This window comes from Hibiscus syriacus, unplaced genomic scaffold, assembly GCF_006381635.1.
Source record: "Hibiscus syriacus cultivar Baekdansim isolate YM2019G1 unplaced genomic scaffold, ASM638163v2 tig00110418_pilon, whole genome shotgun sequence".
NCBI classification, from domain to species: domain Eukaryota; kingdom Viridiplantae; phylum Streptophyta; class Magnoliopsida; order Malvales; family Malvaceae; genus Hibiscus; species Hibiscus syriacus.
In genome coordinates this window covers 867655-890667 of record NW_024062730.1, presented here as the reverse complement: position 1 = coordinate 890667, position 23013 = coordinate 867655, and the positions used below count along the sequence as shown (strand labels likewise).

Here is a 23013-nt window from a genome sequence, read left to right as displayed (position 1 = left end):
GAAACACTAATGTAAGCAATTAATCGTTCAACATCTTCATTGTCGGTTAACAAATAAACTTTACCTTTTCTCTGATAAGATAGCCTAAATCCACTTAGGGGCTCTAAATTCAATTTATTTGCAACACGTAACATTAGAGTTTCATAAGTTAACTTTTTTAATGACAGTTTTAGTTGAAGATTCATGGGTAAAGACATATATTGTAAAACACCATGAACATTCTCCTATGACCCTCCAAAATACAAATATATCCAAACATGATCAACATTAGATGATTTTATTATTGTAAATTAATTTACTAAACAAACGAGTTGCGAAACTAAAACCTGTTGTCGGATGGGGAAGGATGTCGTTGGATATAGGATGTCGTTGGATATAAGAACGGATATCGCCGGAGAGAGTGATAGATGGAGATGGAATGAGTTGCGATTTAGGGATTTAGGTTATGAGTTACTGCTACTGCGTAGTTATATACCCAAAATATTTGTGTTGCGAAACTAAAACCTGTTGCGAATTTGAAATTCAGTGTTGCGATAGTCAGAATCGCGTTGCGATAGTCAGAATTGCGTTGCGATTTTGTATTATCGCATTGCGATTTACATACATTGCGATTTTCTAAAATCGCAACGTGAATTTGGAAAATCGCAATGTGATAGTCAAAATCGCGTTGCGAATCTGGAAACTGATTTGCGATACTGGAGATCGCGTTGCTATTTAGAGATCGTATTGCGATTTTGTTGGTCATTTTAGCAAATCGAAAAAAAGTTTGTCAAAATCGTATATTATAAGGCATTTTCGGTCACTGAGGTTATTTTCTCTAATAAATATAATTATATAGCTATAGTTAAAAAATAATTTTGGGGCTAAAAAAATCATAACAAATGATGTCGTTTGGTTTAATTTTTTTTTAAATTTCACATGGCTAAGAAACGTAGAAGAGCATCACAAAAGTCTAAAGAGTAAAAATATAAAAACAAAACAATCCCACATGACTAAGAAACATAAAAGAGCATCACAACTGACTTCTATAAATAATAGATGTAATTTGATATTCAAAATCATGGAGCCTTTTGGTGAGCACAGAGCGAACTATTCTTTCACTTCAATCGAGCTCGAATTTCAGGCTTCAATCGAGCTTTCTAATTTTTTTTTGAGTTCGAGCCTTTTTGAGTTCAAGTTTCAATATTATATTTCAAGTTCGAGTTGAACTTGATAATTTTTAGCTCGTGAGTTTTTGAGTCGAGTTGAGCTTACTTTTAAAGTTTTCGAGTTCGACTCGGCTCATTTAACAAACGACGTTGTTTGATTTAATTTTTTTTAGAAAAAAAAACGGAACCGGTTTTCAATCGGTTCACGGTCCGGTCCGGTTCGGTTCAACAGTTCACAGCCGGTTCAACGGTTCCTTCCGATTCATTAGTAGTGGTTTAACCGGTGTAGAATGAATAGAACCAGGCAACGATTCCTAATTAAACCGGTTAAACCGACTTGTCCGGTCCGATTTTCAAAAACACTGCTCTGGATGTGTTAGTTGCGCTCTCTTTCTTTCATTGCTACAATTGTTTTAAAACGTTTTCTCCTCCTATGCTTATCAAACTTGCAGTCACACCCATGGTTGTCGGAATCTGACAGAGAACAACTATGCCGGCTGATGGACTGCCAGAAGCTCTCCTTGGAAGCCTGTACCTATGCTGCACAAAACGAGAGACTGCCACTGAGAATAGTTGTCCAAGTCCTGTTCTTTCAACAGCTTCAGCTTAGGACTTCAATCGCCGGTTGCTTTTTGGTCTCGGATAATCTTGATGGATCGCGACAGTTAAGAAGCGGGTTCGCAGGGTCAACTGATGGAGGAGGGTGGGCCTCAGCTGTGAGAGAAAATCAGGTTTTGAAGGTAGGCATGGATAATACGAGAATGCGTGTTTCCGAGCTCGAGAAAGAATGCTCGAACATGAGGCAAGAAATCGAGAAGCTAGGGAGGGTGAAGGGTTCATGTAGCACTTGGGGAAATGTATCGAAAAAATTCGGATTCAAGTTGAAGTCTCAAATGTGCAGTGCACAAGAGGATTCGATAAGCAATCAGAAGAATGGAAGCGGACAGATTGAGAAAGTGAAGGACATAAAAGGGAGGCACAAAAAGAACTCAAGTAAAGATGAATAATGCAACCAATCACACTGATTTTTCTTGTTTGATCTCATTGTTGTTGTTTAGTTGTACCTTTAAACTTGGTTATAAACCATAGCTTCCCACCTTTGATCCCACTGTAACTGTTTATGTACTACATGGAGATGATTGTAGAAACTGTAATTTACTTTCTTTCGTGTACAATCTCTGGTTATTAAGCACCACTGAAATAAAAAGATGATCATTGTCATGGATAAATACCATGCTTACATTTTCCGCTTAAATATTTTTAATAATTTTAAGGTATGACTTATAAATTATTCACTTATTATTTGTTTGTTAAACTAAATATATATGAAAGAAAATAACTATGTTTGTTTAGTTAAATGAATGAAAATATATCCGATTCATTTATGTTCATTAACATTATTTTTTTTAAAAATTGATATCTTTTATAAAATGTACTTTCATTTTTATTCATTTATTTCTTATATAATTATTATTATTATTCAGGTTGGATTATTAAATTTAAAATATAATATTTGTTTCAATTTTATTTATTTATTACTAAGCAATATATTTTTTTCAATTGTTCACGGACATATTCAATTATGTGCTTACGAACATATTCACGAACATATTTAGTTTGTTCATCAATATGCTTGTTTAACATGTTTGTGAATATGTTAAATGGAAATGCTCTCTAACATATTCACAAACATTAAACCCATCTTATCTGAATTTGACAGATTCATAAATATGTTTAACATATTCACAAACATTAAACAAACGCGACTACATAATTTTAAATAAACAAATACACGCATAAATGAACAAAAACATAATTTTAACCGACCACATTCAAACAGAGGCATGTTCTTTCAATTGCAACCATATCTAATCGACTTGTTAAATGGAAATACTCTCTAACAACAGGGAATTGAAATAAAGGATTATTTAAAACCACTTAATTGGCAATAAAAAAATGTTTCTTTTTCTAACTCTGAAACTATTTAACCTATCTGAATTTGATAGAAGGCAAGAAAGCCAGCCAGCTAACAGGTTTTTCCAAAGTGCAGCTTGAAGCTCCAGTAATGGAAGCAGCAGCATCTGTATTCTTTATTGCTTTGGTGATGTAAGTTGCCTCAGGTTATACTTTGCCAACTCCTTGTATTTCTCGACAACCCCAATCAAGCAGATTGTCTGAAACCCCAAAAAATGAAGTGGAAGGCCGTATTAAGTGATCTTTCAAAGGGCAAATGTGCCAAAACAAGAGTTCAAATTCTATAATGTACTCACCTTCACAATTTCAACTACAATAGTTGTGCCAGGATTGCTAAGATCAACTTTGTGTGGTGCAGGTACAGCCTTCGCAACCGTATTTATGATTTTCATCCTGTCAATACCAGAATTCGCTCGCGCCTCGTATAGTACAGCAAACTGCAGTGCATAAAAGTTACAATCCTAGCACATATAATACATTTTTAATTTGATAAAAACCAAAACCATGCTGTCATTTATTCATGTAGGGTCCTTGACAAAACAAACCTGGGGACAGGAACAAATTTGATATAAACATTATTTGACCACCCAAAATGAGATTAACACATCCACAGTGAATAAATCATCGAACTATGGGTTCGAGTTAGCTATCTTGCAAACTAAATGAAGGCATTCAAATATGTAGAAAGTTTATTCTTTTATATATCAAAGCGGATCATGAGTTGAATGGCTCGTCATGAATACATTAACTGCTTTGTTTATGGATAAATTGGGGGCTATCTTATATGGATTTCTCAACACGCAAATGGTACAAGACATTAAGTGCAAGAACGCTGTAATGGATCAAACACTGACTTAAAGCCATGGTAGTCAATCTTACAATTTCTTAGAACATTTTAATTTCCTGGCAAGTCCACACTAAGTGAAAACTCACTTGGCAGCTACTACACGTATTTAAGAGGTTTGATCAGTCCAAATTGTTACTTCCCTAAAGAAAAAAGGAAGCCCCATCTCTCATTTAGGTAAACAACCACCTTGAGCTAGAACTAGAAGTAGTGGCTTTAAATCACGTAGCTTTCGTATAAGTCATGCATTTGGATTGTGTCAAATCCAACAAGTTTGATTCATATGTCTGAATGGGATCAACCAAAGACAAAAAAACAGAGATGCTTAAAGAACATTTAAACTTTTGTGTACAAATACAACAATTTATAGAAATCAAGTTAAAATCAATGTGCCTTGTCCATCTTATGGATTCAATCAACTTAATTAGAATATACGTTCTTGTATTTTATAGAAAATTAGCTTTTAGAAGCACTATAAAACTTTTCATCACTTGAAAACCAAATAAAAAAGAATGGGAATTCATCTATTTCGTACCTTCCTAGGATTCTGTGTCTCCAATGGAAAATACTGTTCAATGAGAGGCTTCATTGCTCTAGTAATTTCCTCTTCGGAAAAATAGCATGCTACTTCAATAGGCAAGACTCTTAAAATGAACCTAATCCACAAAAACAAGAAGATTTTAGCTTGCTACTACCAAGACACCATTTCCTACGTGCATGTGCTTTGTATATGGAGCATAACACGCAAGTGAAGAATGAACCTCGACATGTGCTTCCTTGTTGATGCAGCAGACGTCATCATATACTGCGCAATGTCTTTGGGACCAGGAACACCATCTCTCTTCCGCATTTGAACAAAGACAACACCATTACAGCCTGAATCAAGGTTGAAGAACAGCCTCTGTTCGACCAGGATGCAAAGGCGAAAATAGGTTCAAGTACAAAATATTGAAAGAGAAAAGATGCAATAATGGCCAGCATCATATATTTGTTTACAAAAGAATGACAAGTGATTGCATTAGAAAAGCTTGACAAATTCAACACTAAAAAGAGAGGGAATATGGAAGGAAAAAGTAATAGACAAAAAAATTACGAATATTTCATTTCTAAACAAATAAAAGAATCAGATGAACCATATACAAGGCTGATAGATTAAATACAATAAGCTAGTAGGTTTTAGTTTCAATAGGCAAGGTTCAATGTAACACGGAACAACCTCAATTGGGCAACTTCCATCTTGCATAAAGAAAATATGTGAAATTTTCAATTAAGAATTTAGCTTTAGAGTTAATGATAGTATGTTAAATTCACATAAAACTTACAAGAAAAATATTGTATAAGTATTTTTTTAATTTATTTCTTTCTATTTTTAATAAGCATATAATTGCCTTAGTTCTCTCCGTTTCATGCAAGATGCCAAAAACATAACTTGCAGTCAAAAAGGTATGTCGCCATCCAGATAAAATTCTTTATTCATTTTTACCCAAACGTATCTTTCCTCTTGCTGGCATCCATTAATCTACAAAATCAATTACCAACTTTAGCAGTCGTAGGTTACTAACCTTACTCTTATCTCCAAGCTCGTTGAGTTCAGCTTCAATAAGCTTATCAATAGATTTTTCTTTTTCACTGGTTGCACTCTTTGATGTATTTGTCTCAAGGCATTGTTTCTTTGCTGATGGCTCCTCCAACTTATCTACTTGATTTGATGTATCTGTTTCAAGGCATTGTTTCTTTGCTGATGGCTCCTCCGACCTATCAACTTGATTTTCAATATTTGCTCCATCCTTCTGAGTATCATTGGTCTCTTCTGCTATCTTTCCATGGCACACATCATCTGAATTTGGATGATCCAAATCTTTATTTGTTAAACTTTCTTGACTAGCATCTGATTTAACAACTTCCTCTCGTTCATCATCACCCTCCTCTTCACCATCGCCTTCATCATCACTATACGAGAAAGTAATCTTTTTATTTAGAGGTTTATTTGGTAACACTGCAGGTTCCTCTCCAAAATCCTTTCCATTGACTAACTCTTCAAAAAACTGCATTGAAGAAAAATAACCAGAAGTTTAATGTAAATGCACAAAAGAATAGAGAGGAGCATTAGCAACTGCTTTAACTCAAACATAGGAATAAACAATATGCATGGACAGAGAATTTCAAGGCACCGTACTCATGTTGACATGGCGTTGCAGAGATACTGGGCTAAAATATGAGCCGATTTGGTATTTAAAATAAGAACTCAGCTACTTCACACATGAGCCAATTCAAAGATAATTCTTTTTTTTAATAAAAAGAGAAGAAATCAAAGATCAGTGATGGTGCCAGGGAATTGCTGGTCAAAGGGAGAATATTATAAAACCAAGAATCTTTGGATGCAAACAATCCTATCAATGAATTAAACGTAAACTTACAGTCAATATAAAGAAAAAAGAGAAGGCAAGAGTAAGAATTGGACGAGCATAGGATAAAGCAGCAAGACAGTGTGAGAAAAGAGGATACACCTAACATCTATAATATAAAAATGATATTCTTTTTAACATACAGTCGAGAAAATATTTGATTCATAGTCTTAAATAATAATTCGTGAACAAAAAAACCATACACTTGAAAAGAAAATGAACCATGAACACAGTTAAGGTACGGAAAAGATGAAGGCTTAAAGAGCAATGTGACAACCGTCATCACATTTCAACCCTATAATTTATAAATTAATAGAAGCTGGTGAGATTCTAAGATTCAACTTCACATTGTTAGTTCAAAATCAAAGCTTTAACTGATTTTAATATGGCATAAAATCCCCCAGCTAAAAACCATGCCTCCAACGGAGCAATCAAAACATTAAACAATATACACTTTAAAAGTAAATAAAAACAAATACGGGCAGAAGAAAGCAGAAACAACTTTGGGCATTAATCAAAACCCAGAAAATAAACTCAGCAACCATTTTGCGTATAAAAACAGAGCAAAATTTAACCACGGAAGTTGAATTACAAACGAATACCCAGATGGAAAATCATCAACTAATGATCCGAAATTAATTTTAATGAAAAAAAACAAAGAAGGGTTCAACAATGAACTACAAAATAAGAAATATGAAAAGAAAAACATACAGAATCAATAACATTGATAGCTTCATGAGCAGCTTGGCGTTCTCTACCACCATCACAAGTGATCAAGAAACCTTGGACTCCAGGCCTTAATGGGTATGCTCCTTTCTTTTTAACTGTTTTCTGTTTTCCATAAAAAATAAAGTTGAAGAAATACAAAAAAAAAAATGAAAACATTGTGGTGAAGATTAAAAGAAAGAGTTTGGGCTAACATTGTGGGGAAGATACTGCTTCCTCTTCTTGCCTTTGGCTGCCACAGTGTAGCCTTTTGTTTTGTTTTCGGCATCCATTGAAGCTTCTTTAAGTGCTTTCGTACTTCCGGCTCGAGGGTTTCGTTTACTTCTCAGTTCTGTTCGAACAAGATTTCCACTCTTAAAAGACCGGCTCGAGAGGAGTTCAAAACTCCGGTTTATATAAAAGAATTTTTTTGGATAAAAATATTATATTTGAAAAATAAAATTTTAAAATAATGATGTATTTATTTTGAAATTAAAAATTATTTTAAATAATCCTAAAAATAATTAGAATTTTTACAATTATAATATTAAGAAATAAATATATTAAAAATATATATTATATATTGTAAAATATAATATTAAATATATTTTTTATTAAATAAAATATATTTTTATTTTTGAGAAAATATAATATATATTTTTAGAAAAAAACAAAAGAGTAGATTGTTTTTTTACTCATGATAAAAAGTTTTTTTTTAGCAAAAACAAAAAATAAGTGGGTGGTTAATTAAGAATAGTGGTGTAGTTATTTTTTGGGTCAAGAAAAAAACCGTTGAATTGGGTGGACCGATATTATATATATATATATATATATATATATATATATATATATATATAATTTCAGTTATTTTTTTAAAAAATAAACGATAATGATGATTCTTTATATTTTTTCGCTCCGTTTGATTTTGATAATCAATTTTCAAAAAATTTAGTCACTTTTTTTTTTAGTTTGTGTTATTTTTATCATTGAATTGGGAACTTCCATTATCTTATTGACGTATATATTAGTAAAATTAATTAAATTTTAACTTATTTTTAAATTTTAATTTAAAAATAATAATTTAACTTTAAATTTTATAGAAAATACTAATTAATCTTAGAATTTATATAAAATATCAATTTTTTCCTTGAATCTAGTTAAAGTTCACGTCGTTGGTTGTCACTTATCTCTGTCGCAATCAATTTTCGTCGCCAGTCACTGTCAATCCATGTTGTTGTCGTCGTCTATTATCGTTACTAGTTACTGCCAACCCATCTCATAGTTGATCTTGAACCTCAAAATTTTTAATTTTTTCTCTTTTGACCTCTCGAACTTGAATCCAATGTCCGTTTCACCAAAAAAAAGAAGAAGTCAAAATTAAAAAAAATTAATTTCTTTTGCAAGCATGTTATCTTGAATATACAAGGGATAGTTACACTATTATTTCGAGTTATGATGAAGATTTTTCACCCTTAATCCGAATTTATTCCAAGCTCATTCTCTAAAAAATCCAACTCAACCTAAATTCAATTTTTTTTATATAAAAAAAATAACTTTATAAGATTATATTCGATCGAAACCCGTCGGAACCAAGACTTGAAACACATTATTTTTTTCCTACCAATATCTACTTTTTAGATTTTAGAATATTTATTACTCCTACCAATTATAGGAATTTGTTTTCCGAATTCTACACCGCCAGTAATAATGAAGAAAGTTAAAGTTTGTACATCAAATATTTAACCCCACTTATTATAGTATTTTGTTATCCTAATTCCTAACCCTACACCGTCTTTATTTCCTTATATATATATATATAGCTCTTGTTTTACCTTATATCATAGCATTGTTGAGGTTTAATTTGAGAACAGTTTCTTAGTAATCTCGAAATCATGTCCAAGAAATCCACATGCGATATTATGACCTCTCTTCCGGAAGAGATGCTGACAGAAATCGTCATGCACGCGGCGTCGAGTTCCGTCGACGACTTCATTAACGTCCGGTTAAGCTGTAAAGCTTTTCTCGCTGCGTCGAACTACGATCAGGTCTTCGAGAACGTTTCGATGGAGAAAGTTGGTTTCGTTCCGTGGCGAAGGAGCGAGAGGGTTTTCGAAAAACGATGCAGAGCTGCCAAGAACGCCGAAGCGTTATACAGGAAAGGGATGGTGGATTTCTTCAGTCGCAAGAAACCGGACTCAGGTCTCCATTGTTTGAAGAAGGCAACCGAGAAAGGTCATGTTGAAGCCATGTATGCGTACGGAATTATCCTGATTTGTTTAGGAGGTGAGCTGAGGGAACAAGGGCTTCGGGTTTTATCCTCTCTCGATCTCGAGAAGTCGAACAAAGGAGTTTCGAAGATGATCGTGAACTGTCGGTCGAAAACGAAGAAGATTTTGAGATGCATGTGGGTGTACGAAACATTGGCGGCACCCGAAGGAATAGATTGTGATTGTGATCGCGATCGCGATTCGAGTTCTTTGGAAGATGAAGCATGGGAAGCGAGCAACAACGTCGGCCATTGCTGTGATACTTTCTTTTGGGAACGTGAAGCAAATCTATTCAGTAATTTGCTTAGGAAATATTGAATTAATTAGTTTCCCGTAGTGATATTCATCTCTTAGACTCTTGTATTTCTGAGTCTGTTCATTGAAAACTTGCTGTTTCTCATCTGGGATTCCCTTCTTCTTCTTCTTCTTCTTCTTCGCAATTTTGATTTGTTTATAGAGCTATTATTGTATCTTCACTCTTGTGGTTGTAACAATGGACGAACTTCCACAACTAATACTACATATATGTAAAGCTTAAATTATGACAAAGAAGGAACACACTTGTTGCTCGCTGCAGTAGTGGCAATGGATGTTGATATATCTGTTTCGTCTTCAACAAAGTCAGCTCTGCAATATAAAACAGCTACGGACTGATTGCAGTTATCACATTCTTCTATGTATTTTGTTATTTCTATCATCACTCATCTTGTAGAATTGATGTGTAGTTTTTTCTCTTCCCGGAATTTTGAGATTTTGACAAGAACAAACACGTGATTTTATGTTAATAGGATGAATTGATAAAATTTCATAAGACGAAAACATATTTTTAGTAAAAATAACATTTAAATTATATGAAAATATGCCGTGATTTTGGTTATTATAGTAAGGGATAATGTTGTTTAGAAAACATTATATGTAACATTGGTACATGCACAGCTATGATACAGAAACAAAGAAACGAGGGATCAGGGATGGTCTTGTTGGTCTTTTCACTTATTGAAATTGATTGATTAAAGAACATATACTAATGTGTTAAGAATTTGAGTTTTCGGATTTATGAGATTTAAAACCATTTTTATACACATTTTTTAAATTTTTTTAATTACCAAGAGATTATCACTAATGCGTATCGTTGAAGGTTAAAAAAAAGTTAAAAATAGAATCAAACTAATACTATATATAAAATCTAAATATTAAATATATTATTTTATAAATTTAAGAAATAATCAAGATAAAAACACTGATAACTCATGAATATTTATTTTTTTAATCAATTTGACTTTTTTTTGTTCATTCTGTTATCAAAATATGATACGTTAAGAATTCATTATGTTGTTATCCTTTAAAGTCTTATGTTCGAGCAAGGTATGGATATTGTCAATAATTAAAAAAATTATGAATAAATATTATTTTATAATCATCTTTTAGATTATTAGAAAAAATATGAAGCGTTAAAATGACAAATAATAATAAAAATGGATACATTAAATTAACCCAAGAAATAATAAAACGATTAGTGAGAATCTTATTAAAATATTATAGATAAAATAGATATTAGACCCTTTTCTTCTTAATTCTTTTTAGTACGAACCAAGTGACATTCATTATAAAGGAATTATTTTTATTCCTTGGGACCCGAGTTCGAATACCATACATACCAGAAATATGAGCATTCAATTATCCTTGAACAGATGTTGCCTTGTACTTATCTCAGATTAATAAAAAAATTAATATTTATATTTCTAAAGTTGATGCATGAAAAGAAAACTAAAATATTATCTTAAACAGTTTATTTTTTCGCCTTACTAAAATAATAATATAATAAAATCTCATGATAAATTTATGTAATATCTGATTCGGATTAATAGTCGGATGCCAATAGTACAGCAAAAGAATATAATAATGCAATAAATAAATAATTTATAATTTATCCAACCTCATCATGCATATCAATGATTATATTTGAAGAAAAACAATGGAACTTATCATTGCTATCTATGCCTAATTACTTGTTCTTACCCTTAGTTCTCATCCCAAAATCATGTTTCTGCTCCACTTGCTTAAAACACCATTGATGTCAAATGTCTTCTTCTTCAACTTTTGGTTTGTTCTTGGGTCGTCCAGATCTTCTCACATCTTTACTTGACAAAAGTTTCAATGCTTTCTCCATGGTCACGTCTTTCGGCTTCATAGCCTACAATCATATCCAAGACCGTTACTTTTGGAGATCCGTTCCCGAATATTGATAGCAAGCGAATCATGAAACTGAAGAACAATTTTCTTCCATCGAATATCACTCGAGAATACAAACTTACCTTGGGAACAGGAGCAGTTGTGCGTCGATGGCGAACAGCGAATCCAATCTTTGCAAGCTTCAATATCACAGGGTGTCCATCCTTAGGGTGTTCTCCCTGCCAAGATGCATAAAAGATTTAAATTGGACAGTCAACCGGATAAAGAAAACATAACTCCCATTAAAGGTGTCTTAAGTACCAATGTCAACGGGTAACGTAGCAGATCGAGGGCATCTTCGAGGGTGATAGAATCCACCTTCTTTATCTGAATGAAAATAAAAAAGACGGCGATCTGTTCATAACCAGGTTGAAACATATCGAAGAGTTCTACAGGTGCTATCAAAAAAAAAAAAAATTGGCCACTCTTAGGCTAAACAAGATTATCTTTATCTTATCAGCAAAAAGGCGGTTAAAATTCTACTTCACTGGTGTTTCATTAACCGAGTGGTTCATAGCAACAACCAACAAGAGATGATTCCTTTCAGGAAACAAACACAATCAGAATTACAAAACAGTGCAAATGATAAAATAGATGTAAACATACATGAGAAACGGAGGCTCGCTTGGGTTGATAACCGGTCCTGTTTTCACCAAGCTGCACATAGTGTCCATAAGGGCCACTCTTTAAGAAAATCTGGGAGGGATGGAAGAGGAAACAATAAGTGTCTAGTTATAACAAATGGATACATAAAATTCCAATGAAATAAAGATTCAAAATCTTGTTCATTTATACTAAAAGAACAATATTAGACACTAACCTTCTCATTGGTCCCCGGATGAAGACCTAATAGTTTTGGCTCCTCGACATTGTTGTTCTTTTGAGGGCTCTCTTCGTCCTCCTCGTCACCATATAACGTCTTAGCAATATACCTGCATAAAAAAAATCAATGATTAAAAAAAACTCAAAAACCAAAAGAAGTTTGTGAATAGATTGTAGAAGATCCTAATCATAAACAGAAATATTACCAAAAGGCTCGTGATCATGCACTGCTATATGTAATGTGTGTATGTATCAAAATCCAGAAATTATTGTACTGCTCCATACTTACTTGCACTTTGGGTGTTGGTCACATCCTATAAAATAGCCTGCACCAAATCTGCTTACTTTGAATATTAAGGTGCCCTCCATGCAACTGAAAAAAGGTAGGAAAAGGATACCATAAGCTGTATTTGAAGAGGGAACGAATTAAAGTAACATATATATGCAAGTTAAGTAATTGCAAGTAATACTGTAACAAATGCATGCAAAAAATAAAACAAACAGAATGCAAACGAGCTCGACAAAATTCATGACCATCACATCCAACTTCCCTGTTTTCCTTTATTCATTAACCCTTTCTAAACAGCAATGCTCCCTTTCTTTAAACCCATTCCAAAAAACATTCAACTTTATATCTAAAAAGTTCAGTGGATCTAAATGTGATGGATTACCCAGTGAAATGGATATTGGAGCTGATAGAGACTCGATTGTAGTTCTTTTATTGTTACAAACGTGCATTTTTATTACTAAAGACATGTTTGGGTTTATGGGAGTTGCGGATAGAGAAATATCAATGGAAGCGCAAAAGACATAACAGCATGGCATACCTTGGACACGTCCTACTTTCATTAGGGAGAGAAGCAAACAAGAAATCTCCAAATGTCTTTTCCAACATCTTCTCCACCTGAATCAAAATTTGGAATGAAAATATAGTAAGATAAAAAAAATAAAAAAGAGAGAGAAAATTGTGACACTTGGGTCAGGGATGAGACTGAGTTGGGATACCTGATGAATGTGAACACTGGCAGCACGACTGCAATATGAGCTGAAACGTGCCCAGTAATCCCTAAGGAGCCCTTTCCATTCAGTTAATCCAGCAGAAACATTGTCAAGCTATAAATACAAGTGACAAGCGAAACATGTTAATAACACCACTTTAATGTAAAAGAAACCACATTCCGACTACTTCAAACCCGACAAACTGAAAAGACTTTAAGCTACAAGTACAACAATCGAGAGTCCTGCAACTTACTTCTGTCTCCATATCAGCTGTAAAACTGTAATCATTGACCTCAGAAAAATGGTGAGCGAGAAATGCTGAGACCTAGACATCATACCCAAACTATTAGAGAATAGTAGATTTGGAAGCGTGCTTAAAATCACTAATAATAGTTAATTAGTAATTGCAGCAAAAAGTTTGTTACTTGAAACATTAATCCCCTAATGCTATCTACATTACTAATGCATCAAACCTAATATCAATTGCTAAATGATGAATGGCTCAACCTAATGTAAGGCCACAATAAATCCAATACTTAAATAGATATTGACACATAGACGTCCTCACTAGGTCTGATACCAGGTTAAGCACCCAACTTAAATTCAATTAGAAATAGGTAGAATGCCCAACTTTAATACAAAACCACAAGAAACCCAATACTAAAGGATTAAGGTTAGCAACACTAAAGAAAATCTTGAACTTTTTAAGTTATTCTAAAGCATCAAGTACAATAAATCAAATAGAACAAAATGAGATAACATACCATGCGACCGCGAAATTCTGGGTATAATACACGATTTTTTACTGTCACGTAATTTCTATCCTGATGTAATAAAACGAGAAAGGTGATATTAGAATATATCTTGTCAATATAAAAGTTGATGGTAAATAAGATCAATAAAATGCAACAGTAGCAACTTATAATAATTTTTTTTTGATAAGACATATAATAAAATCAATGGCATCAAAATTTGAAAGAACAATAAAACTACATAGTAATTATTTCTTTTGGTCTTGAAATATTAGCGACAAGCTTGTCAGCAGTAAGAAAGCGTCACGGTGGACTACAATAAAAGGTGATAACTTAAAGCAGGTTTTCAAAGACATGCATTTTCTACTGAATTAGGCCATAGTGACAAGACAGATTAAAATGGTATAATATTTTATCTTTGGAGGCTTTCTTTAAACACTTGCCAGGTTGAGTTTGTTTGGGAAGTTTAGCACTTAGTTATGTTGTTCTCAGGGGATACAGCTTTACGTCTGGTGTGAATGTCGAATATTTTGGATGTGTTCTTTGAGGTGGTAATACTGAAATAGTTAAAGGGTGGAGTGTTCTTGGTGCATTAATCTCTTACTATGGATATTTTTTTCAAAAAAAAATCCCTGATGTCATATTCTAATAAAATCAATGATGTCTTCCAAACAAAATCCAATAAGCTCAAGACAGTCTAAGCAATTCAAAATAGTTCACATTCCAGGAAGTTTAAATGAGCACTTTTGTGTCATAGTACTTGTGAAACCGAGCAAATGCCCTGAAAAAAAAACTTACCAAGCATTCACATGAATGCATATTATTAATCCAGAGCTAAAATGAGCATTATTGAGAAACTTATTTCATTTAGATAACAAGAATGTATCTGGCACTTGAAACAAGCTTCATTCAATTTTCATCAAAAGTAAGGTGAACTTAAAAATTGATCATTTCAACATTATTACTAACCCGTAAAACTTTCAATGTTGAGGCATATGTCGAAGGTCTACCGATTCCAAGCTCCTCCAATTTCTTGACCTTCAAAATGCAGCGTTATGGAAGTAAGAAAGGACCATTGGATCAGAAGAAAGCCAGAATAATCAAATAACTGTCTCCCTCCCTAAAGCCATGTGGCATGCACTCAGCAAGAAGTGAATAGGATGATATTTGGATATTTTGCACTATCAAAACCAAAAAATCATATATGAACGAAAGAAAGAACAGATTTTGCAAAGCAATTTGAATGCTTCATCCAAAAGCTGAAAGCATATTAGAATATATTATATGATAGCATTTACACTTCATATTTCTGTGCAGTTGCTTAATCATGATGACATTGTAATTCACCGAGTAAGAGAAGTGCCAGCAAGCACTCCAGTCATGAAGTTGAGAAGATGTACCAACGATCCTTCAGAATAGCGTGCTGGTGGCTGAGTATGATGCTGCTTGGTTTCTACTTCACCAATATACAGCCGATCTCCCTTCTGCAAAACAAATTAGCCAGTAATGATGCAAACTAAAAAAGGGGGACATAAAAACTACACACACTTTCCAAATCATTAACTTCAACAGCTAATCTTTTATATGCTAGAAAGTCCAACTGCGAAAAATTTATATGATAGAAAGCCTATGAAGCATCATGGTGATCAAAATATTAAATATTCAAAAATAAATGATAAATCAAATGAAAAACGAGTACCTTCAATGAACTAAGAATGCCAAAAGTCTCGGAATAGCGGTTTACTTCGTTATCCTTAAATCCGAGTGTTTCAGATTCTTCATCCTATAAATTTAAAAGACCATGAAAAGTAGAAAACAAAAAAGGGGGTCTGTATTTTTTAGACATACTTGCAATCATGTTACATGTGTTATAAGTAAACCTTCGTGTTGCTTCCAATGTAGAACAAGTATTTTCAAATCAAATCACCAAAGAATGAACCCAAAATCTTGATCAAAATTGTGAAACTTCAATAATTAATACTCAAATGTTTAAAAATCAATGTAAACCCAGCACCTCAAGAAACTAAACTAACATGGGTACTTATAACTAAACAACCCCTAAGCCCTAAAACACAAAACACCAAATATAACACTAAATTACTTATTCTTGAAAATGAAATAGCACACTAATTACTGCAAAATAACCAAAATTTATGTACAAAACGCAATCAAACCTGTAAAACCAGTACAGTCCAAGATAATTTCATGTTCCTATCCCCATTAATTACCTTTTATTATAAACTTAAATTCATATAAATTGAAACTTCACTCAAAATAATGAAAATGTTCCATTTAAATTTAAAAATATTTAGTGACAATATAATGAAGAAAATTAAGAAATACCATAATGATATAGCATTTTGATTTGAATCACAACTACTTCAGTAACCAATTAAAACCATTAATTCAATCATAACTGATTTTATCATTAAAATTAAGAAACGCCAATAGATAATACATAAAATGTATAAGCAACAAAAATGTAGAAAACACTAATAAAAAAGTAGATAATTCAGAAATAAAACACCATGTGATGACATTTTATGTCCAAAGAAAAAATTAGCACCATCCACACTTCAACAATATAAATGCACATGTAGTAGACAGCATTGCAAAATAAAGAAGAAACAAGCATAAATAACCATTAGTAGACCACAATGCATTCAGATTTTCCATGTTGAACAAGGAGATCTACCACATTCATCCGCATTAAACACTGATATAAGCAGCAGAAATTGTATGCAGAACATACAGATATACAGGAAACACAGTATATTATACCTGATAAGCAGACTGATAGCCAAGGAACTCCACTTTTGAGCATGAAGATCGGAAAATGGTGGACTCATCACAATTCCCGACTTCAAGTTGTATCTGCTTTGAACAATGAATGCTAGGTGTTACATAGATGATGGTATAATGGTTCACAACTATGCAGATAATAACAAGACAAACTATCCATTTTGGCATTTATATAGAAGAAACAGAAAAACCACACGCAAATAAATGCAATTACTACAAAAAGAAAGAAGATTTTTTCCAGCGCAAGAAATCAGTGCAGCTTGTTCTGAATCACAATGGCTACAAAAATAAATAGTGAGTAATCAAGCCAGCTTATTCTGATTGAAGCTAATGAATCAAAGAACCATCGCATAAAAACAAACATTTGATGAGAATTTAGGTTTCAACCTGCTCTATGATTGCAGGTTCCATTTGACATGCCATAGTTCTTGACCAAATAAGAGTGTATAACTTCAATGAATCTTCATCAAGTGCTCCTGCAAGCATCGCTGGCATTAAGGACAATTCAGTTTTTCAACTGGCACCGAGATTTCACACCAAAAAAAAAAAAATCTGCAGAACAATTCAAAGTAAAAACATAACATATAAAAGAACAAACAAGTCTGCTCACTTACATGGTAACCTCCGAATATTGGTGGGTCTAATTGCTTCATGAGCCTCTTGAGCATTCTTGACCTTCTTATAATACTTACATGCATTTTCTGGGGTGAAACGTGGCCCATATCTGCATAAATTTATGTTTTTATTTATAGCCAGCAAGTTAGAAGATGAAAAACTTGCCAAATAATTGAACACTCACTTTAACTGCAACGCAGCCTATAGTAAATTGGTGTCTATCAAAGAAAAATGTAATACCTTATTTTACTGCACTAAAAATTTCAAAGGACAAAAAGGATAGTAGACTTTGATCATAACAATCAACAAGAAAACAGAGGTAAGAATGTAGGATACACAAATGTATAAGATTAAAGTTACATATGATAATATATCTATTGTTCACTTCAAGTAACATTATAGATATGCAACAATAACTGGCATGGAAAAAACTGTTAGAACAGGCACATTGACAAGATATCAACACCCAGGTAAAAGAAGATAATTTTTTTAGCTTAACAATTCATATACAAAAAAGTCACCTTTCTGTAACCAAGGAGCGAATGTCCTTAACAGCTTCATCAGAAATCTAACACAAGAATGAGAAAGGGAGAGAAAGAGTATTATAAATCCCAAAAGGTCACCCAGTATATCAGAACTAGGGCAGAAAATAAACATAGAGAGCTAGGAAAGATGCATGAGTAAAGAGAACATTATACACAAAATATCCATACAACTGAAACTCCGGTTATTACTATCAATTCGTGTTCTACCATGGTTGCACAGATTAAGTACCAGAATTATAATTTACATGACAAGAAGCATATTAACTAATTAACAGCGAGAGTGGGGTACTCTATTGAAAGAGATATGAAATGAAGATAAGGTATCATCATTACCAAGAGCTTGAAAGATATATGAACTAAAGATAAGGAATCATCCTTACCAAGAGCAAAAGTGTATGCCCCAAACAACCAATTAAATGCAACAATAGCACTTGAAGTAACCTAAAACATTTTCCATCTTTTCTGACCTTTTAGGGCAAGAAATCTGTAACTATAGTCTTCCCAAGAATCCAAAGTAAATTTACACCATTACTGCCAATTATTGCCAACAGGTATTACTTATGATTGTAACTCCTCTTCCTCAGCCTAGCTCAACCAATCTCTAATTTTCTATTATTTTAATTATTATTTATTAGAATAAAAGACACCTCGAAAACATTACATAGGAAGACACATGAAAACTTCTCGTGCAGGGCATATGCACACTACAAGACCTTTCACTTGGGGTTGGGGGGGGATGAAAGAAAACACATAACTAAGCAAGAAATAGAGAGACGAAAGATGTACCCACATGTAGCCCATCTGTTCTGCTGTATGTTATCAACCCAGTTGCCTCACCATCTGACAACTGAATCCCTTCATAAAGCTTCTGTGCTAGCTGCATTAATTAAGTATGAAAATAAAATGTTGAAAAGTCAACCAATTGATCGTATATTGAGGTGCTTGATGTCAAAGATATCAGCAAAGAGTGAAAAGGATACAAAAAACATAAATAATATTTAGCATGTAAAAGGGAAAGCAAATAAAGTAAGCCAACTTCTTGGAGTTCATCAATCAGCCATAGAGTTTAGCATATAAAAAGGAAATAAAGCACGACAACTTATAAGATTTCATCAATCAACCATAGAGCTTACCACAAAGTCCAAAGCAACAATGTAAAAAGTAAAACCAAACTGCAGTCAAAACAGAAAATCAACATTTAATGAACATATCATGGCTACGCAGACAGATTTTCAATAAAAGGAGGAATAACTGCAAAAAGATTCTGAAGTATAAAATTTGAGACTTTCAAATGGTTGAGACTATGAAACTAAGTTTAAATCGCACAGAGCAGATAATAAAGTTAAACTACTAAAATTCCATAGTTTTATAAAATTAAAAACAAAGCAACTTGCAAACCTTCATTGTATACGTTGCAGGAAAATTTAATCTGTTTGCAGCATCCTGCTGAAGTGTCGATGTTATATATGGGGCTGGAGGGTTTCTTCGAGTGGAGTTTCTTTTAGAGTTGATCACTTTAAAATTTTCTAAATTAACCTTCTGCTGTACATCTTTTGCCTCTGTCTCTGAAGTGATTGAGAATTGACCTAACTTCTTCGAATTAAAACGAGTCAAGCGTGCAGGGAAAGAAGCATCTTTTACTACAGTACTTGATTCTTCAAATTTCAACTGAACCTCAATAGTCCAATACTCGAGTGGCTTAAACTCGTCAATCTCTGTTTCTCTATCACAAATAAGAGACAAAGCAGCTGATTGCACTCGTCCAGCAGACTGGCAGCCTGGTAGTTTTCTCCATAATAGTGGTGAAATGTTAAACCCAATCAGATAATCAAGAGCGCGTCTGGCAAGATAAGCATGTACCAAGTTAACATCAATCTCTCGTGGCATTTGCAGAGCACTTTTGATGGATGCCTCAGTTATTTCATGAAAAACAACTCTTGCTACAGTGACATTTTCACCTAAAGCATCCTGCTGCTGCAACATCTCTAAGATGTGCCAAGCAATAGCCTCCCCTTCACGGTCTGGGTCAGATGCAAGAACAAGATTTTCTGCTCTGAGTGAAGAAAGAAAATGAGAAACTGAAAAATATATTAACAGAAACAACTGAAAGAATCAATAACAATCATCAATGATAACATTACAACATGTCTGTATCACTGAAATAATATCATAAGATTTCTCTTTACAACATTGATTTGAAGAATTCATTCAAAGGGATAGACAGAAATACAACAAATACCCTCTTTCAACAACATCAAACAATTAGATAGGTTAACTATATTGTGAAACTTAACATATGATCTCAAGAATTTATTGCAAGTGATATAGAGGAACATGAAAGTATTTTTGTTTAGTGCATGTGCAACATCTGTAAATTAGACCATAAGACTCTCTGACAAAAACACATGATAAGATTTTCACTAAAAATGTTACATACCCACACAGTGCAACCTTAATGCTCTTAAGATGCGTCCACGCAGCACTAGGGACCTCCCATACCATGCTAAAATCATCATCAGGTCGCACAGATCCTGAACGAGCAGCTAGGTCCCTAACATGACCATAGCTAGGCAAGACTTCAAACATATCACCAAGGTAGCCCTGAATAACCTTCGCCTTTGTAACAGATTCAACCACCATAACAGACTTCCCAGTGGGAGGATATAGTTGCTTCAGCGGCTTTTCTCGTTGGGATGACTTTTTCTGCACCTGTTTCTGAATTGGATCATTATCTTCTCCCATTGGCTGCCTTCTGTTTGGGCTTGTACTTTTCTTTTTGGACCGCTTTTTGGTTAAAGCAGAACCATCGTGAGTTTCAGTCAGTAAGTTGCCAGTTGAATTTCTCTGGAAAACTGCATTGTTAGCTAAACTTTTGCAAGATTTGAAACCATGCATAGAAACACATATTTAGATAGTGCAAATGCATGTCTGTTATTCTGAATGCTATATACACAACAAAGATACAAATATGCATGCATATTAAAAGACCCAGAAATCCAAATTCTTTGAGCTTTTTCGCTAATATTGAGGTTCCTACCAGAGAAGAATTTTTTGAGCTTTTCGCCACATGTGCTTCCTCTGAAACAACAGTGCTAGAAATTTGTTCCTTTTTGTTCTTGCTTCTTGACTGTTTTTTCTTCTTCGGACTAACTTTAGATTCTGGCTTAGAATTGGTAACCAAAGTAGAAGTAGAGTCTGGCCTAGCAGTGTTAACAAGTGAATTGGAAGTAGAGTCTGGCTTAGCATTGTCAAGAAGTGAAATTGAAGCAGGTGATCCAGAAGGCGCACCCTTGTTCCCATTGAGAGCAACTACTCCCTTTAGCTTCTTTGAATGCCTATTAAACCGTCTGAAGCTGAAGCCACTACTCTTTCCATCTCTGACACCCATAACATCATTCTTAGCTGCCACTGAAGGGGATTGAGAAAAAAACATTTTGGAAAGAGGCACAAAGGCTGAGGTTGATCTGATAACACTGGAAGTCATACAAGTAGAGATTACATTTCTATTCCAAGGTAGTGTATAATTTAAGTGGTTGGGTGGCAAAGCAAACATAAAGGAATTGTGAAGGGTTGAGAAAAAATTCAAAGCTTGACCACATTTCGGTTGACTCAGCATGAGGCCGGGAGGGGGTCTGAGTTTTCTAAATCTAGTGTGATATGGTACCGAAGACACAAGTTTAACGACCTTGAGCTGAAATTGAAACAACAATACACAATCAGTTAATAGTTCAGCAAAATGAAATTTTGGATGCATCATTTTAACTACTTACTAACATGTCGCCGCCTTATTCAATCAAACAGCTATGAATACATTACTGCTATTGTTGATAAATTGCGTAATATAGTAAAAACTAAGGCACACACAAGATATATGTAACGAAAAGGAAAGACACAATTATAAGTAATCTATTTTCGTCAAATAAAAGTAGAGTGATATATTCGTGAGAAAAAGAAGGTGAAAATGAACCTTGGGCATCAAAGACGGGTGAAGGCGCAGTCCTGCGCAGTTAGTAGTTGAAGGAGAAGACAACAAGCACCTCTGCATTTCCCTCTTAATCCTTCAAAATATTGGGTTCCAGATAGGAGGAGAAACAACGTGAAGGCTCAAAAGGGTTTAAAGATAGGGTTTTTAATATCCCAAAAACGAAACGGTGAGGGCTGGATGAACGAATGAAAGAGGGAGTTATTTATGAACCGTTGGACGAGTTCTATATGAAATAATTAATAGCGACCGTTGGATGAAAGAAGAAAGAAAACAAAGCGTAAACTATACCATTGACCACCTAACTATTGTTTCTTTACATTTTAACAACCTTTTTTAAAATTTTGTCAATCAAGTCACCTAATTATTTAAATGCATTCGATCAAGCCACTTACCGTTAACTTTAATAGAGATGATGATGTGACAATTAAAAATTTTAATATCATTATACATTTAGTATGTATTATTTATATGTCTATCGATTTAGTTCTAATTTTAATTTAATTTGAAAAATTAACACTCCAATCAAAAGGTGTCACGTGTAATAGATTATTGTGTCACGTGTAATCATCTCATTGAAGGGAGTTTTTAAATTAATCCTAACATTTTAATTAAAGAATTTTTACCAATCATGTGGTGACATGTATCACCACCTATTTAAAGGAAATAAATAAAATTAAATTTAACGATTGATAAAATCGGATCAAGGGCCATAAATAAATTTGGTATCGCCAGTCACTGGCAACCAATCCAACAGATAGGAAAGCCCCAGAACGTTCCAGAACACAGAAGGACATTGGATGGTCGATTAATGGCGCGTGAGGGCCACGTACCAAACAAACAATGAAAGCTTTCCAGATTTCATTCGAACGCAAATATGGCAGCCAACACAAAATCAACATAAAGGGAAATCCAAGCAAA

General features: G+C 33.7%; 2 protein-coding genes across 3 annotated transcripts; both read right to left on the bottom strand.

Annotated features, from left to right (window-relative positions):
- Window positions 1–3189: 3189 nt before the first annotated feature.
- LOC120124339 (THUMP domain-containing protein 1-like) lies at window positions 3190–7400 on the bottom strand. The gene is made up of 7 exons (XM_039143044.1): window positions 7292–7400; window positions 7083–7202; window positions 5529–6011; window positions 4728–4867; window positions 4502–4622; window positions 3419–3559; window positions 3190–3322 (listed from the first exon to the last, which is right to left on the bottom strand). Exons 1-7 carry the CDS (start codon window positions 7367–7369, stop codon window positions 3239–3241), a joined length of 1167 nt encoding a protein of 388 aa, XP_038998975.1. The 5' UTR covers window positions 7370–7400; the 3' UTR covers window positions 3190–3238.
- A 3923-nt stretch (window positions 7401–11323) lies between these two features.
- LOC120124483 (DNA topoisomerase 1-like) lies at window positions 11324–22203 on the bottom strand. Of its 2 annotated transcripts, XM_039143145.1 has the most exons (22): window positions 22078–22203; window positions 21148–21801; window positions 20548–20954; window positions 19509–20163; window positions 18901–18987; window positions 18087–18133; window positions 17565–17674; window positions 17338–17438; window positions 16930–17022; window positions 15848–15931; window positions 15549–15632; window positions 15118–15186; window positions 14161–14220; window positions 13650–13721; window positions 13403–13510; window positions 13225–13301; window positions 12687–12770; window positions 12396–12507; window positions 12182–12271; window positions 11837–11902; window positions 11659–11754; window positions 11324–11537 (listed from the first exon to the last, which is right to left on the bottom strand). In XM_039143145.1, the coding sequence occupies exons 1-22, from the start codon at window positions 22153–22155 to the stop codon at window positions 11421–11423; spliced, it is 3351 nt and encodes a 1116-aa protein (XP_038999076.1). In that variant the 5' UTR covers window positions 22156–22203; the 3' UTR covers window positions 11324–11420. The 2 variants fall into 2 exon arrangements, with proteins under 2 accessions (XP_038999076.1, XP_038999077.1); XM_039143146.1 differs by lacking the exons at window positions 21148–21801; window positions 22078–22203 and having other exon boundaries at window positions 19509–20158; window positions 20548–20777.
- Window positions 22204–23013: the final 810 nt, after the last annotated feature.